The sequence below is a fragment of the Salvelinus sp. IW2-2015 genome, unplaced genomic scaffold (assembly GCF_002910315.2).
Source record: "Salvelinus sp. IW2-2015 unplaced genomic scaffold, ASM291031v2 Un_scaffold37, whole genome shotgun sequence".
NCBI lineage: Eukaryota > Metazoa > Chordata > Actinopteri > Salmoniformes > Salmonidae > Salvelinus > Salvelinus sp. IW2-2015.
The window spans coordinates 481,224-499,397 of NW_019942507.1; the positions used below are offsets into that span (position 1 = coordinate 481,224).

At 42.4% G+C, this 18,174-nt stretch overlaps 2 protein-coding genes across 11 annotated transcripts in view; both read left to right on the top strand.

Moving 5' to 3' along the window:
• Window positions 1–11,730, top strand: part of LOC112068052 (putative Polycomb group protein ASXL2) — a 28,459-nt gene extending 16,729 nt beyond the window's left edge. For both annotated transcript variants that reach the window (XM_024135050.2, XM_024135051.2), the window contains 6 exons: window positions 2,085–2,144; window positions 2,689–2,852; window positions 3,139–3,235; window positions 3,466–3,571; window positions 3,795–4,905; window positions 5,052–11,730. In XM_024135050.2, the coding sequence (XP_023990818.1) occupies window positions 2,085–2,144; window positions 2,689–2,852; window positions 3,139–3,235; window positions 3,466–3,571; window positions 3,795–4,905; window positions 5,052–7,196 (3,683 nt within the window). In that variant the 3' untranslated portion in view covers window positions 7,197–11,730. The remainder of the gene's footprint in view (window positions 1–2,084; window positions 2,145–2,688; window positions 2,853–3,138; window positions 3,236–3,465; window positions 3,572–3,794; window positions 4,906–5,051) is intronic.
• Window positions 11,731–12,351: 621 nt separating this feature from the next.
• dtnbb (dystrobrevin, beta b) overlaps window positions 12,352–18,174 on the top strand; it is a 54,232-nt gene continuing 48,409 nt past the window's right edge. For 8 of the 9 annotated variants that reach the window (XM_024135057.2, XM_070438001.1, XM_024135059.2 and 5 more), the window contains exons 1-2: window positions 12,352–12,554; window positions 17,586–17,634. The gene's annotated coding sequence lies outside the window, so the exon portion shown is untranslated. The remainder of the gene's footprint in view (window positions 12,555–17,585; window positions 17,635–18,174) is intronic. The other variant, XM_070437999.1, reaches the window with a different exon arrangement.

Here is an 18,174-nt window from a genome sequence, read left to right on the forward strand (position 1 = left end):
TCAAGCTTTTGTTTTGGTTGTGTTTCAGATTATTTTGTGCACAATAGAAATGAATGGTAAATAATGTATTGCGTTATTTTGGAGTTACTTTTATTGTAAATAAGAATATAAATATGTTTCTAAACACTTCTACATTAATGTGGATGCTACCGTGACTATGGATAGTCCTGACTGAATCGTGAATAATGATGAGTGAGAAAGTTAGACTCACAAATATCATATCCCCAAGACATGCTACCCTCTCACCATTACAATAACAGGGGAGGTTAGCATTTTATATCATATCCCCAAGACATGCTACCCTCTCACCATTACAATAACAGGGGAGGTTAGCATTTTATATCATAACCCCAAGACATGCTACCCTCTCACCATTACAATAACAGGGGAGGTTAGCATTTTTGGGAGGGTATGATATTTATGCCTCGAACTTTCTCACGCATCATTATTCAATATTCATTCAGGATGACCCGTAATCATGGTAGCATACACATTAATGTAGAAGTGTTTGGAAACATATTATATTCTTGTTGACAATAACATTTTGGGACTGTGTACAAAAGGTGCCGTAATTTCTAAATGGTTTACCCAATATGGATGAAAATGCCCTCAAATTAAAGCTGACAGTCTGCACTTTAACCTCACATAGTCATTGTATCGTTTCAAATCCAAAGTGCTGGAGTACAGAGCCAAAACAACAAAGCATGTCTGTGTCCCAATACTTTTGGAGCTCACTGTAGCTACAGTGCATTCGGAAAGTATCCAGACCCCTTGACATTTTCCACATTTTGTTACGTTACAGCCTTATTCTAAAATGGTTTAAATAAAAACATTTCCTCATCAATCTACACACAATACCCCATAATGTCAAAATAAAAAAGGAAATATCACATTTACATAAGTATTCAGACCCTTTGCTATGAGACTCTAAATTGAGCTCAGGTGCATCCTGTTTCCATTGATCATCCTTGAGATGTTTCTACAACTTGATTGGAGTCCACCTGTGGTAAATTAAATTGATTGGGCATGATCGAGGCACAGGTCTGGGGAAGGGTACAAAAAAATGTCTGCAGCATTGGTCCCCAAGAACAAAGTGGCCTCCATCATTCTTAAATGGAGGACGTTTGGAACCACCAAGACTCTTCTTGGTGGCCGCCAAACTGAGCAAGGGGGGAGAAGGGCATAGGTCAGGGATGTGACTAAGAACCCGATGGTCACTCTGACAGAGCTCTAGAGTTCCTCTGTGGAGATAGGAGAACCTCCCAGAAGGACAACCATCTCTGCAGCAGTCCACCAATCAGGCCTTTATCGTAGAGTGGCCAGACGGAAGCCACTCCTCAGAAAAGGCACAAGACAGCCCGCTTGGAGTTTTCCTAAAGGACTCTCAGACCATGAGAAACAAGATTCTCTAGTCTGATGAAACCAAGATTGAACTCTTTGGCCTGAATGCCAAGCGTCACATCTGGAGGAAACCGGGCACCATCTCTACGGTGAACCATGGGGGTGGCAGCATCATGCTATTGGGATGTTTTTCCGTGGCAGGGACTGGGAGACTAGTCAGGATTGAGGGAAAGATGAACGGAGCAAAGTACAGAGAGATCCTTGATGAAAGCCTGCTCCAGAGCACTCAGGACCTCAGACTGGGGAGAAGGTTCACCTCCCAACAGGACAATGACCCTAAGCACACAGCCAAGACAACGCAGGAGTGGCTTTGGTCTCTGAATGTCATTGAGTGGCCCAGCCAGAGCCCGGACTTGAACCTGATCGAACATCTCTGAAGAGACCTGAAAATGGCGAAAATCTCTAAATTGTTTTTGCTTAGTCATTACGGGGTATTGTGTGTAGATTGATGAGGGAAAAAACGATGTCATACATTTTAGAATAAGGCTGTAATGTAACAATATGTGAAAAAAGTTGCTTTCTTATCCAGTTCCAGTTTTGCCGTGTACATCAGTAAGCCTTTCCTGCTTCCGCAATGGAAATAAGTTGTGTCTTATGCTCATTTTTATTTTACCCAGTGTATCAACTTGTGTGGCTGAATTGTGTTTAAATCAAATCATGTTCCTCTCTCTCCATCCAAACAGACTCCTGTCCTGCTTCTGGTACCAGGAAGATGTCTCAGAGGTCCAGTCGACTCAGTGCACGTAAGTACTAGATATTTCAGGTATTTCAGACATTCCAGAATGCAGATGATAGAATTTGCATTCCATATACCGCAGCAGCGTGATCGGCCATTAAAATACTGCCTCGGCGAGATCGGGTTACTGCCGTGACCTACATTTGAGTCATTTAGCTGACACAGACGTATAGGAGCAATTAGGGTAAAGTGCCATGCTTAAGGGCACATCGGACGATTTTTCACCCTGTCGGCTCCAGGATTCAATCCAGCGACCTTTCATTCACTGGCCCAATGCTCCCAACCGCTAGGCTACCTGCCGCCTCTGTAGTAGACTCATCCAGCTTGTCTTTGTCATTTAGATATAGTAGGCTTATACTGTACATACCAGTCTCTGTTGGCCTGGTCCCAGATCTGTTTGTGCTGTCTTGCCAGCTCCCATAATCATTGACATGCCAAACATAACAACAACCATAGGAGTTGGCTACAGCACAAACAAACCTTTTAAGTTCTTTTGTATGATTTACAGTGGATTTATCTTCTCTTGTGCTTTGTTTTTTTTTTTTATCCAGGGCAACTGAAGCGTACCAAGTGTGCAGAGATAGACGTTGAGACACCAGACTCTATCCTGGTTAACACCAACCTGCGTGCCCTGATCAACAAACACACCTTCTCTGTCCTGCCCACAGAGTGCCAACAGAAGCTACTCACACTACTGCCTGAGGTCGACCAACAGGTACTAGACACCATAAGGTCTCTAGCGCCAAAGAGGTTTAAAACCAAGAGACTCAACTTGCGATTCATTTCTGTAATCATCCACAAGGTATTTGCAGGAAATAGTCGCACGGGGAGTCTCTCATCTCTCTTTATGTACCGATGATGATAATGACGATGATGATGCTATTGATAAGCAGATGGTGATAACAATAATGCTGATAATGATTATCACGATGATTTTGATAGTGATAATGATGGTGCAGTTTATGATGATGTACACAAGTTATCTCTGTCTGTATCTTTAGGCTTGTATGGATGGTCTGTTAAAGGTCACCAGTTCTGCCTTGAACAATGAGTTTTTCACATCAGCAGCTCAGTCCTGGAAGGAACGACTGGCAGAAGGTCAGTGCTTCTAGCCTGGTCCCGGATCTATTTGTGCCGTCTTGCTAATTGTCAATAGCATGGTAATGACCATTGGCAAGACGGCATAAACATATCTTGGACCAGGCTACTGTGCTTCTGCTTCAAAATATAACTTTTTATTCAACATAATTTTTCACATTTCCAGTAACAAGGTTTTTTAAATGTCTCATAAACCTTTTTTAAATTTGTATATTTTCCAAACCACAAAGGTGAGTTCACTCCTGAGTTGCAGCTGAGAATGCGTCAGGAGATTGAGAAGGAGAAGAAGGTGGAGTATTGGAAGGAAAGTTTCTTTGAGAGCTACTATGGTGAAAAGTAAGTCATTTTTCAGGGCTGGAATCTGTAAAATACATTGTGGTTATTGTTATGTCATTCAAGCTTTTTTTTACCTGCAAGCCTCCGGTTGCATATCCCTCAGATTTATCCTTTCTTTATAGTTGTCTGACCTCTCTCTCGCGCTTTCTCTCTTGATTTCTCTCTTTCTCTCTCTCTCTCGCTTGTGCTTTCTCTCTCTCTCCCTTCCTCTTCTCCTATCCAGCTCTGGACTCAGCTTAGAGGAATCCAAAGAGCTGCTTGAGTCTGGTCTCAGTCTGGAGCTCTCAGCCACCAAACCCCAGTTGTCTCCTCCAACACAGCCAAGTCCTGCTGGCCAAGCACTGCAAGATCCCAAGGTCCCAGAGAACAGCTGCCATACTCGTTCTTCAGAGAGGAGGCTCCGATCATCATCACTGCCTATAAACCATACATGTAAACCCATAGAAACTCCATCTAAACCCATAGAACCTCCATCTAAACCCATAGAACCTCCATCTAAACCCATAGAACCTCCATCTAAACCCATAGAGCCTTCCAAGCCAAGACCGGAACCAGAGCCTGTTCACGATGAACCAGTACCAGTCCCACCCATTGTCCCACCAGTTATATTACCGAAAAATATACAGAAGACACTGGAGGTTGAGTACCCCAGACACAGGACTCGTAGCAGAGGTTTATCCCTGCCTATAATGGCAGTGGAGGCACCTGTTGTGAAGAGACAGGATGTGGTGGACTCAACCTCAATGGTTACTCCACTTGGGGAGAAGCAGATGGAGGAAGAGGAACAGGAGCTGAAAGAAGCTCAGGCGGAGACCCCCCAGTCCCCTGAGATACCTCAGTCCCCTGCCCTGGAGAGTCCTCCAGAGGTCTGCTCCCAGAAGATGCTCAGATCATCACTGCCGACCGACCTTTCAAAGCCAGAGCCTCTGGGCTTGGACGAGCACAGTGGGGAGAGGAGGGAAGATGTTGCACCAGAGAGAGGCGCCTCAGTCTCAGTGTCAGTCACCCCCGTATCCACCCCCGTATCCACTCCTCTATGCACCCCCGTATCCACCCCCGTATCCACTCCTCTATGCACCCCCGTATCCACCCCCGTATCCACTCCTCTATGCACCCCCGTATCCACCCCTCTATCTACTCCTGTATCCACCCCTGTATCTACCCCCATATCCACCACCCCATCCCCAGAGCCGTTGAAAAGGAAGTCCTTGTCCAGTGAACAGGAAGTAGAGCTGACTTCAGAGAAGAGGGCCCGCATCACTCCACCGACAGTATCTGTGGTAACCTCTCCAGCAGCCACCATAACAACAGCGCAGAGAGTGCCTCCGCTTAAGGTAAATATAGTATTTTTTTTTTTACAATTAAATATTGTATATTGAAATGTATTTGTGGTGACTAAAAACATCAGGTACGAATACATACACCAGGAAGGCCCACACATGTTAAGCTTGCGTTCTTTCTTGTTCACTTTCCTTTTCAGATTCCTGTGTCACGAATCCTATCAGTCCCTGCATCTCCAACCCAGGTGTCCCCCAGGACCCCTCTCCCTGTCCCGCTCAGCCCTGGCCCCAGCCCCGGACGCACTGGTGCTCGCACTCTGGCTGACATCAAGGCTAAAGCCCAGCTAGCCCGGGCCCAGCGTGCAGCAGCAGCTGCTGCAGCCAGTTCCTCCTCTAAAGGTGCAGTACCAGGCCCAGGACCAGGAGGAGGCATTGTAGAGCATAGAGCTTCAGCCCAGACCCTCCACTCCAGGCCTCCCTGCTCCACCCAGTCTCAGTCAACCACCAGGCTGCCAGTAAGTAGCATCACTGGTCAATCTACCTGTCAATCACCTGATGCAGTCACCACACCAGCCCACTCCAGTTCGGTCCAATCATCAGGCTCCTCTGTGCCCTTTGACCTTAGCCTGTCTCAAAGAAGCTCCAACACCGGTAGAGCGTTTCTCACTGATGACCAACAGAGAGGCTCCGCCGATGGTATGATGAACCCAGGTTCTCTGATGGGACCTCAACATGGGAACATTCTACATACGTCATACCCACCAGGTCCCCAGTCAATCTCTAGCTACACTTCATCTGTGTGTGATGTGAATAGCCAGTATGTATCTGGAAGCTCCATGGCAGCCAGGGCTAGCCACTTTATCCCAGCCAACAACCCTCTGGTCACATCTCTCCTCCAGGGGAAAGAGGTCCCTCTGGAACAGATCCTCCCCAAGCCTCTGGCCAAGGCCGATGTCCAGATGTCCCAGGCCAAACCCTCCCATGATGACAAAGGGACGATAACGTCCCACAGCACTGTTGGAACAGCCAGTGGTGAGAATAAGAGCCAATACCTACACGCTGGTGGTGTGGAGGACTACAGTAGATCTGAACAACAAGGATCCATAGGCCAGTCCACTTCCGCCATACCTGGAACAAGAGCAGATATGTTGGCAGAGCTCCAGCACCATCAAAGGGAAACACCTAACAAAGACATCCAGGAACAGATCCTCAGGGCTCTGATGCACAGGGCCACCCACCAGCACCAGAACCAGCCATTTGGGGTCTCAGGTGGGGCTCAGCCTCCCCAGTTCGGAGCTGGTAATCTGGGGCACCAGGAGTGTGGGGACCGTCCCCGGTTCTCCGCGGGGTTCCCTGGACGGAAGAGGATGTCCAGGCCTGCCATGTCAGGGCACTACCTCCTCAATGTCTCCACGTACGGACGAGGCTCAGAGAGCAGTAAACGCTTCCACCCATTGACCACCGTTAACACCTCACTGACCCCACTGGCCAATCTGAAGAGAGAGCACATCGGGGGGGAGAGGCTGGCTAACGAAGGGGAGGAGTCAGTGGAGAATAAGTCTCATTCTCATTCTAACCCTGCTGGAGTCAAGATGGAAGAGCAGGGCTTCTCAGTCACAAAAATGGATGAAGCTCTAGGCTTTCAACACTGCTCCAGAATAATGTCTGAGTCTCCATCAGTGGGGGGCTGTATACCGGAGCAGGAGGACAACAGTTCAGCCGGTACAGATAGAGACAGTGGCACTTCTGCAAGAGCCAAAGAAACCAAACCTTTCACCCAATCACAATCACAGCACAGGAGGCACCCAGAACTCTGCAATACTAAACAGGGTGGTCATTCCGAGCCATATCGTTTATCTGTATCTCCCCACGTGGGGACCATGGACCCCACTCACCCCAGTACTCACCAGCGTCCGTCTGCCTTTCAAACCCAGAGACCTCTAATCGATAATCAGGAATCCATTGTGGGTTCCTGCTACGGTGGCACCATCAGCATGTCTGTACCTCACGCTCTGAATCACAATGCTGCTGCTTCAGGCACCGCTTCTAGCGCCTCCCCCTCTGTGTCAGGTAGTGGTGGGGACAGCGGCAGTGGCACCGGCAGTGTCATGTCTTTCTCAGTGACCGTCACCACCATACCTGCCGGTCACCCGTTGGACCACAGCAGCCAGGGGGAGGGGTCTCCAGAGCAGGGGTTTATGGAGGGATCTGGTATAGAGGACGTTCAGTCTAAATGCTACTGCCGACTCAAGGCTATGATCATGTGTAAAGGGTGTGGGGCCTTCTGCCATGACGATTGCATTGGCCCTTCAAACCTCTGTGTCTCGTGTCTAGTGGTACGATAAAACTACTAATAATGTAGTGCTGAGCGAATAACTATTATTTTTCGGCGGTTCAATTATTTGAATTGCATTTCTGTTAGCTCTATGCAGTTTCTGTAGAGTTACATCAGATCAAGCCTGAAACTGTGTGATGTAGTAGGGAGTTGTAGTTCTTAACAGGACAATGTTCTACATAGTTTAGCGCAGAAAATGTGCTAATAGCTACGTACGGTCTGTGTGGAGCAAGACACAGGGAGGAGAGAGAGCGCGCGATCGAGAGAGATCGAAGGCAGTTGCTTCGCGAACATGAAAATACATGATCTAAGTGTTTGATAGTTGGTATTTAGCGATCATAAAAGTATGCCTTATTTACTTTGAAGAACTACTAAATAGTGATTTTTGAGATGATGACTCGGAATGAAGTTTAAAAAAAATAAAACTAATATTTTATTAAAGTAATGTGAATAAATGATGGTTAATAAGTGATACGCAACCATGGCCAGTCATTACCATCATGTGACTTTTATTAATTGTTTTATTCTGTTACAGCATTCAACCCACATAATGTGTAGTGCATTTAATGTTTAAAAATAGTTTTTTTAAATTTATAATCGAACCAAAACCAAACCGACTTCAAAAAGCACTAATCGCTCAGCACTACATAAATGTAGAAATGGTCTGTTTCAATTCTTTATTATTGCACCAAGGAACAAATCAGCATCAAGTCATCTAGCATCATCAACAAGTAGTGGTTACGAGCAAGGTCAGTTCCATTTCAATTCTGGAAGTAAACTGATTCAAATGTTTCTATTTCAATTCCGATTCTAATTTGAAAAGAAAGACGAATTGGAATGTCAGTGTATTTCCTGAATTGAAGTGGAATTGACTGTAACCATGGTTACCAGGGTAAAATGCACAGTGGCCATACTCAACCCAGCACATGGTTTTCAGTGGGGTGGCAAGTCATTTATACTGGACGACACAAGAGGTTGGTGGCACCTTAATTGGGGAGGACATGCTTAGCGAAACTAAGTGGAATGGTATCAAATACATCCATTTGCTCTGTTTCGGCCATTATTATGAGCTGTCCTCTCCTCCGCAACCTCCACGTTCATCTATTCCATCTGAAAAATAGTTTGTTTTGTACAATTCACCGATCAGTTCAAATCAAATCTTAACCTTTTAGACTTGAGACAAAAGTTGAATCTTGGCAATATTTTGCACTTGGACATGTTATTGTGCTATATTTTTGTAAAGATAGTTTAGATTTTAAAAAAGGAAGAAAAAAATTAATGTTGCTATTTTTGTAGAATGTAATAACAATGTTATGTTAAAGACTGCCACTCATTCAGTAGTTTAAGTTATGATGTTTTAAAAGGTGAAGAAGGGAGTTACATTCATATTCATCGACCCCTTGGGGTTTGTGTGTAGGTGGGGGAGTACAAATACTGATTTATATATAGATTTTAAAGGTCGCAATCAATCATTTATATATATATATACAGTACTAAAAACAAAGTTACAGATGTGTTAAAAGATAATAATAGATATTTCAAATTATATAGATTATAAAACATTATTTCACATAACGATTGCACTTAGCGTTTCTACTAACAGGGGTGACTGACACTGAGACTGTATAGTACATGTAGTGTACAGCGTTTGTACTCTAACATGGTGATGAAAAGTAAAAGCACTTCACAAATAAATTGATAAATAGTGCCCTTCAAGGAGCAAGCTGAGTATAGTCAGATTCCAGATCTGTTTGTGTTGTTTTATGGCAATGACCAAAGGAGTTAGCAATACACCACAAACAGATCTGGAACCAGGCTACAAACTGAGGTCTTTGCCATTTCAGATCATCGTGCGAAGTTTACCGACTCCATGACACATTTGTTTTCATATATGTTTGTTTGTGTATAGCAGAGTAACTATTAGCAGTGATGTACATTTAAAACACTCAGAGAAAGAAAGGAGAAAAATGAAGATTTCAGTTCTTGTATTATTCTTTTGCTTTGTAAATATTGGCTTTCGTTGAGCTCGATTTAGAAATTAATTTAGCTTTATGTTCCTTCCTTAAGCATATCCAACATTTATTGTTTTTATTGCAAAAGAGTTTATATCTCTAAAGGAAATGTGTATTTTAACGCTAAATGCTGTGCTATCATGAAACCATTCAAAGTTGTATAGGCTCCAGGTACAGTATTCAGGTTGATAGGGTAGAGATACAATTTACTAGCTACATATAAAACAAAGGAACATCGTATGGGTATGCATGGTGATTGCAATTATAAAATCAAAATGTATCAATCATATTTTTGAAATGATCTGACTTAAACTGAAGATAGTTGCTGTGTAACGGTGTATTTTATAGAAATCATTTCCATGGTAAGATGCCAAAGTCACCTTATGAAAACGAAATGATCAGATCTCGTTTTTAAATTACTAGTTAAACAAAGTAATATATTTTAATATAAAAAAATCTATTTACAAATTTAAAAAAAACAACAGGGTATTTACTAGAATGATACACATTACACCGGACAGTTTTTTAGGTACACCCATCTAGTACCGGGTCAGACCTCCCCTTTGCCTCCAGAACAGCCTGAATTGTTCAGGGCATGGATTCTACAAGTCGGAAACGTTTCACAGGGATGTTGGTCCATGCTGACGTGATGGCGTCACGCAGTTGCTGCAGATTGGACAGCGGTACTCCACCGTCACCAGCCTGTACCGTTGACACCAGGCAGGATGGGACTACGGACTCATGTTGCTTACGGCAAATCCTGACTCTGCCATCAGCATGACGCAACAGGAACCAGGATTTGTCGGACCAGGCTATGTTTTTGCACTCCTCAATTATCCAGTGTTGGTGATCGCATGCCCACTAGAGCCACTTCTTGTTTTTAGCTGATAGGAATGGAACCCGGTGTGGTCGTTTACTGCAATAGCCCATCCGCGACAAGGATTGATGAGTTGTGTGTTCCGAAATTCTGTTCTGCACACCACTGTTGTTCTGTGCCTTTTATTTGTCTGTTTGTGGCCCGCCTGTTAGCTTGCACGATTCTTGCTATTCTCCTTTGACCTCTCTCATCAATGAGCTGTTTTCACCCACAGGACTGTCGCAACATTCTTGGTAAACCCTAAACACTCTCGCGAATGAAATCCCAGGAGGGTGTCCGTTTCTCAGATACTGGATCAGGTGTGCCTGGCACGACGATCATACCACACTCAAAGTACCTTAGGTCACTAGTTTGGCCCATTCTAACATTCAATCGAACAGTAACTGAATGCCTGTCTACCTGCTTTATATAGCAAGCCACGGCCACGTGACTCACTGTCTGTACTAGCGATCCATTTTCGTGAATGGGGTGGTATACCTAATTGACTGGCTGGTGAGTGTATATTGGCTGTCCCTTTTTCTTATGTTTTTGTGTGGAAGAGTGGACAGACCACAACATAACTTTTGTAGCAAAAAAAAATCCCCAAGTTTTTTGATTCTATATGACCCATGTATTTTTATGGAAATCTACATGTCCTTTTCCACTGAAGTCCTGCCTGGAATATTGTAACCATCTGAACTGTATGCTCTTGTAACGACGTTGGTTAATAAGATATGGGGCATTGTTTTGTCTTACACATATTTTCAGCAACAAAATGAATACAATTTCATGGCACCATTTCTAAGTGGTCTGTGGATTGGATCTGTGTGTGTGTGTGTGTGTGTTTGTTTAAAAGTTAGTTGACATCTTTATTTACAGTCACATGATTCTTTATAGTCTCAAAAAGTTCACAAAGTCTGCATCCCAAATGGCCTCTGGTCAAAAGTAGTGCATTATATATGGAATTAGAGGGCCATTTGGAAGCAGCCAAATGGTTTATATATTGTAAAGATGAGAGACCCAATATTTATGATTTGACCCCTATCATTGCAAACTTTGTTAATTCATTTGATCGCCTATCAAATTGTATTAATTTTATTTTAAATAAATACATGTTTTAGTCTAATTTGGTTTCTCCAACATCTAGTATTGAGTATTAATTATATATTTTTTATGAATTTTGATGTTGTTCTATTTTAACTGACTTGTGTATGTGATGGATTGCAAAGAGAAAGTAGTTTTTACCCACATTTTGTAAAAAGGCAGCTGACATCTCGTAAAGTTTAAGAGAGCGTTGAATTATTGATTCAGTAGCCTACTCCACTTTGTCCTTTTCTCTCAAACCATGATTGACTTTTTTAACAAATCAATAGCTTAAATTCAGAGGGATATATTGATTAGATCCCATTTTTAAACCAAAGGACAAAAAGTAAAGGGTGAGGATAGACTTGGTTAGGAGGAAACGTTTCTTAAGTGTCATCCAGTAATGGTTTGAAAATGTCTGTCTGTTTGTCTTGTGAAGGGTGTGTTCCCATCAGTCCGTGTCATTTTTGCTGTTTTTAGATTGGAAAGTCTCCGTTTTAAAATGCAGGTGAATGTAATATAGTAATCAGCACTTGTAAACAAAGTGTATTTTATCAAACTATATATTATGAATAAATAACAAAGAAAAACCATTTTGATTGGGTGTGACATTTGTATGTCAATTAAATGTATTTTATAAAGCCATTTTTACATCAACAGTAGTTGCAAAGTGATTTACAGATACCCAGCCTAAAGCAGAAGCACAATGGCCAGGAAAAACTCACTGGAAAGAAGGGACCTAGGAAGAAACCTAGAGAGGAACCCCGCTTAAAGGGGTGGGCCATCCTCTTCTGGCAGTAACGTATGTATGTGAGTGACTACTCTACTCTAATACTAGTACAACTTACACTATAGGCCTACTATCAGTATCACATTACTACACATTACTAAGGCTTTTACACTCCACTAAGAGATACAATCACCAGTCAAATCAGATGCATGTCGTTTCCATATTATGCATGAGAAAAAATGCTAGTCTGTTGCTTGGAATATTATGGAAAACCTGCTGACCATTGCATATCATATAAATACCGTGCACGTAAAATATCAACAAACGTGGGTCGTGACTCGTTAGTGGTTTTTACTGTGCGCGCCTCCAAGTGGCGCCTGCCGCTACGTTTGCCAGCATGCGCGCAGGCACGTAGGGCCGTTTGTGATGCACGCGCAGCCTCATCTCCTTGCTTGCCTGCGCTTTGCTGTCCTCTGCTGTTCGGTCGTTGATGATGCTGAAGAGAGAGAGCGCGGCGCTCGTACATTTTTATGAGACACCACCGTCCACCGCAATTCTGAGTCGTAGGCTATAGAACAGGAAACGCACTGGAAATGTAACGATGGATAGATAATCTCGATCGTTTGGCATTGCTCGGACAGCAATAACGAACGACAGCGGACCTACAGCGTGTGAAATTTGTCAAAGGTGAGACTGAGCGCAGTAATGATTCACGAAGGAAATATCCTGACTACTTATCCTCATCATCTGATGCTGATGATGGTGCTATAAACGCAACCTGCGTGATTTTCCTACTGGTGAGGCTAATAGATGCATCATTCTAATTTAAATAGCATATAGAATGCAGAAGGCACATCTAAATTAGGACACTACACATTTATGAAGGCAGATATTTAGGATAAATTATCACATAGCATCTCAATATGAATATTCCTTTAAGATACATCGCACGCACAAATTCATATTGCGGAAACAAGGTAAATAGGGACCTAAAGCAGCAAATGGCCACGTCGGTCGAGCGGTTCCTTCAAGATCTGAGACGCATAAAGTATTGTAAAGCTAAACGGTTCGTCACGGAGAGCGTTTGAGCAGCTACACAGAGACGGAAGTGGGTGATGTTTAGACATTCGAGCCCTAAAGCTGCCACTGCAGTGGCCTAGTCCTCCTTTTGACTCGCGTAAAAGGATGTTGTCATTATTAGCTACCTACTCGACAAGGTGCGGTGAATACTGCACCTTTAATAATCGCCCTTTTAAACATTTAAATCACATTCAGCCATCCAGTATATTTTTCCATAGCTTGAAGAATCACTAAGTTATTCGACGACATAATTTACATGTAGCTACTAGTTATTGTATTAGTGTTTGTACGGGGATGCTCTTATAGCGGCTGATGCGCTAGAGTTCAGTTCCCAAAAGGAATCCGTGAAATGACATAATGCTTGGCAATAGGCCTACTATCATCCCTGTATTTGCATTTTGTTTATGTTGACCGTATTATTAAAAACGCCTATAGGCCTAATAATGCAGATTAAATAGCTTCTTAGGCCTTTTGACATATGATGATTGGTGATCATAATCATCACCACTGCTTGTTTTAGGTTTCTGTTTTACCCATATGATGCCTTGGTAGCCCATTCGTATTTACAGTAAACTGTAGTTTAAGCCAACATATCTGTAAATGCAATTTAATTGTATTTGATGAACGTGCACCTGCAGGCCTGTCACCAGGGAACTCTGAAGCTATTCGTTATCCACCATATAATACCTAAAGTTCATTAGACATATTGACTTTTAATGTCTACAGGTCCAATGTAAATAGCCTTTCCATGGTTCATCAAACTATAATGTCGGCAACTCAGAACCAAATCTTGCATATTATGTTACTGCTGTCCACGAGAGACCAATCAAGGTCTGATATCTTCTTAAGTTACGTTCAGTTTCACAATGGGCAATCTAAGATGGACATTTTCCTCAATATCAATAGAATGTATTTGTTTTGGGTAACCACTTCCTCATTTCTGGCCTTAGTTGCCTACATATATGAATAGTTCAGGCAAGCTTACAGTAGGCCTACTTCATAGTCGAATGTTACAGAGGGCCATTGTAGAATTTTTTTCTGACTTGCTTCTGTTAGTTTCCATCCTGAGCTCAGCTTGTGTTTTCTAGCATTCTACATCCTGTTTACTAGATATCATAATCATGTAATAACCCTTTACTACACATTATAAGGACAACATTATAGTATTATCACAACAATATTAGAATAAAGAGTAGGGAAACTATCAGAGCTAGATAGATATAAATATATATATATAATATGTATACTGAACCAAAATATAAACGCAACATGCAACAATTTCAACGATTTTACTGACTTCACATTTCATATAAGGAAATCAGTCAATTGAAATAAATTCATTAGGCCCTAATCTATTGATTTCACATGACTGGGTGGGGCGCAGCCATGGGTGGACCTGGGAGGTTATAGGCCCACCCACTGGGGAGCCAGGCCCAGCCAATCAAAATTAGTTTTTCCCCTCAAAAGAGCTAGATTACAGACAGAAATACAACTCCGTTTCATCAGCTGTCCGGGTGGCTGGTCTCAGACCATCCCGCAGGTGAAGAAGCCAGATGTGCAGGTCCTGGACTGTGGTTGTGAGGCCAGTTGGACGTACTGCCAAATTCTCTAAAATAACGTTGGAGGTGGCTTATGGTAGAGAAATTAACATTAAATTCTCTGGCAATAGCTATGGTGGACATTACTGCAGTCAACATGCCGATTTGCACGCTCCCTCAAAACTTGAGACATCTGTGGCATTGTGATGTGTGACAAAACTGCACATTTTAGAGTGGTCTTTTATTGTCCCCAGCACAAGGTGCACCTGTGTAATGACCATGCTGTTTAATCAGCTTCTTGATATGCCACACCTGTCAGGCTTATATTGGCAAAGTAAAAATGCTAATTAACAGGGATGTAAAACAGATTTGTGCACAACATTTGAGAGAAATACRCTTTTTGGGTGTATTGAACATTTCGGGAATCCTTTATTTCAGCTCATGAAACATGGGACCAACACTTTACATGTTGCGTTTATATTTTTGTCTAGTATACAGTACCAGTCAAAAGTTTGGACACACCTACTCATTCAACAGTGGTTTTTTTTGTTTGTTTTTTTACTATTTTCTACATTGTAGAATAATAGTGAAGACATCGAAACTATGGAATCATGTAGGAAACAAAAAAGTGTGTTAAACAAATCAAAATATATTTTATATTTGCGATTCTTCAAAGTAGCCACACTTTGCCTTGATGACAGCTTTTCACACTCTTGGCATTCTCTCAACCAGCTTCACCTGGAATGCTTTTCCAACAGTCTTGAAGGAGTTCCCACATATGCTGAGCACTTGTTGGCTGCTTTTTCACTCTGCGGTCCAACTCATCCCAAACCATCTCAATTGGGTTGAGGTTGGGTGATTGCGGAGGCCAGGTCATCTGATGCAGCACTCCATCACCTTCCTTCTTGGTCAAATAGCCCTTACACAGTCTGTAGGTGTGTTGGGTCATTGTCCTGTTGAAAAACAAAGGATAGCCCCTCTAAGCGCAAACCAGATGGGATGGCGAATCGCTGCAGAATGTTGTGATAGCCATGCTGGTTAAGTGTGTCTTGAATTCTAAATAAATCACAGACAGTGTCACCAAAAACCACCATCACACCTCTTCCTCCATGCTTCACAGTGGGAACCACACATGCGGAGATCATCCATTCACCTACTCTGAGTCTCAAAAAAACACTCGGTTGGAACCAAACATTTTCAAATTTGGACTCGTCAGACCAAAGGACAAATTTCTAATGTCCATTTCTCATGTTTCTTGGCCCAAGCAAGTCTCTTCTTATTATTGGTGTCCTTTAGTAGTGTTTTTTCCCAGCAATTTGACCATGAAGGCCTAATTCACGCAGTCTCCTCTGAACAGTTGATGTTGAGATGTGTCTGTTACTTGAACTCTGTGAAGCATTTATTTGGACTGCAATTTCTGAAGCTGGTAACTCTAATGAACTTATCCTCTGCGTTTTCCTCATGAGAGCCAGTTTCATCATAGCGCTTGATGGTTTTTATGACTGCACTTGAAGAAACTTTCAGTTCTTGAAATTGAAAGTTTTCAGATTGACTGACCTTCATGTCTTAAAGTAATGATGTACTGTTGTTTCTCTTTGCTTATTTGAGCTGTTCTTGCCATAATATGGACTTAGTCTTCATCTTCTGTATACCCAACCCTACCATGTCACAACACAACTGAATGGCTCAAACGCATTATGAAGGAAAGAAATTCCACACATTAATTTTTAACAAGGCACACCTGTTAATTGAAATCCATTCCAGGTGATTACCTCATGAAGCTGGTTGAGAGAATGCCAAGAGTGTGCAAAAGTGTCATCAAGGCAAAGGATGGCTACTTTAAAGAATCTCAAATATAAAATATATTTTAAAAAATGTAAAAAAAAATTGGTTACTAGATGATTCCATATGTGTTCTTTCATAGTTTTGATGTCTTCCTTATTATTTCACAATGTGGAAATAGTACAAATAAAGAAAAACCCTGGAATGAGTAGGTGTGTCCAAACGTTTGACTGCTACTGGATGTCTTTATATATGGCTCTGCAAACCCTTGCTCTCCAGCCACACGAGTGAGGATGGAGGAATAAAAAAGCCTGTCAACAGAGTTCCTGAGGGTTCAACCTTGGCTGGCTTCAATGACTACGTCCCAAATGGCACTCTATTCCCTATAATGCACTACTTTTGACCAGGACCCATAGGGCTCTGGTCGAAAGTAGTGCACTATAAAGGGAATAGGGGGCCATTGGGGACAGAGCCACTGACTGCTCACACTCAGCTGGTCAGCTGATGCAGTTTCCTGGCTTGTCCGTCACCCCATAGCCACAGTGGGCTGCCATGTGATGGTGATACTGTACTGTATAGACCTGGGTTAAAATATTATTCCAAATCATTTCAAATATTTTATATGGGCTTGATTAAGTTTGCCTGGCTTAATAGAACCAATAGAAAAGTCCCATCAGTGCAAGCCCCATCCACCTGGCACTCCAGGCAAGCTAGAGCAAACGCTACAAGTATTTGAAAGATGTCAAATAGTAACATTCTATGAACCCAGGTCTGGTGCCGTCCAAGCCTATCATGCCATTCCCCAGGTTTTGGAACCAGTCATTGTATAGCTGTAATGTGTTTTGTGTCCATCATCATTAAGTGTCTCCTCGGTTTGCATCCCTTGCTGGCCGTCGATGTCATTAGTCCACCGGATGCAGTCTTAGCTGAGTGGCGATGTCATGGAGAATTATTTTTTGTGGTGTACATACAGGGTGTGTTTCCTAAATGGAACCCTGTCCTGGTCAAAAGTAGTGGTCTACAAAGGAAATACGGTGCCATTCGGGACACATTCAGAGAGAACAGAGCAGGATCACTCAAGTGTTCTCTTGTGCCAGACAGTGAAAGTGCACACATCTCTTTAGAGGAAGAAAAAACACAACGTTTTGTAGCGTTCATCAAGTCCTTGAAGGGAGGGCGTTAATGACTCATTTAAAAGTCAAGCCCATTTTGTCTGGAAGGACTGCTTATTTGAACTACTACAGAGCATACCAGAGACTCAGAACATTAAATAAGGAGCCAACTAGCTAACTGACTACGATGTTTCTTCTCTTCACAGGGCAGCAGCAGCTAATGCTTCACTTTGTTTGAAATTCAGCCAGCGACAGGTACATATACCTCTGGGATTTGTATCTTTCATCTGACAAAAACATCTGTAGATTTAGTGAGCTTTTGTCTTCAGCTTTATGCATAGACAATGTCTGTTTAAATGTATGATATGTGTTGTACATTATTGAACATTCCATATATGATGTACACATACTTACAGTAGAGGGATCAATGTATAGAGTACACAGAATCAGTTAAATGAATATGCTGCATGTAACTTTAAAGATGTGCGATGCAGAAATGATTCCGCCATTTCCTGGTTGCAAAAATGTGAATAGTTAGTTTATTTTCCGTTTGTGACAAAACAAGCAAGTATAGTGAAGAGAATCATTGTACCATCTAAACAGCTGTGAAATATTTTTTCCATAACCAAAAACATTGTATTTTCAGCTGTTTGAAGCTGGTGTACAAAACCAAAAGTAAAAGACGCAAAACAAAACTTAAGAATGCAGAGCATAGAAATAGCTCACATAGAACATATCTACCTCTTCTTAGACTTGCTTTCATTGATAATAGATAGAACACACATTTCGATGTGA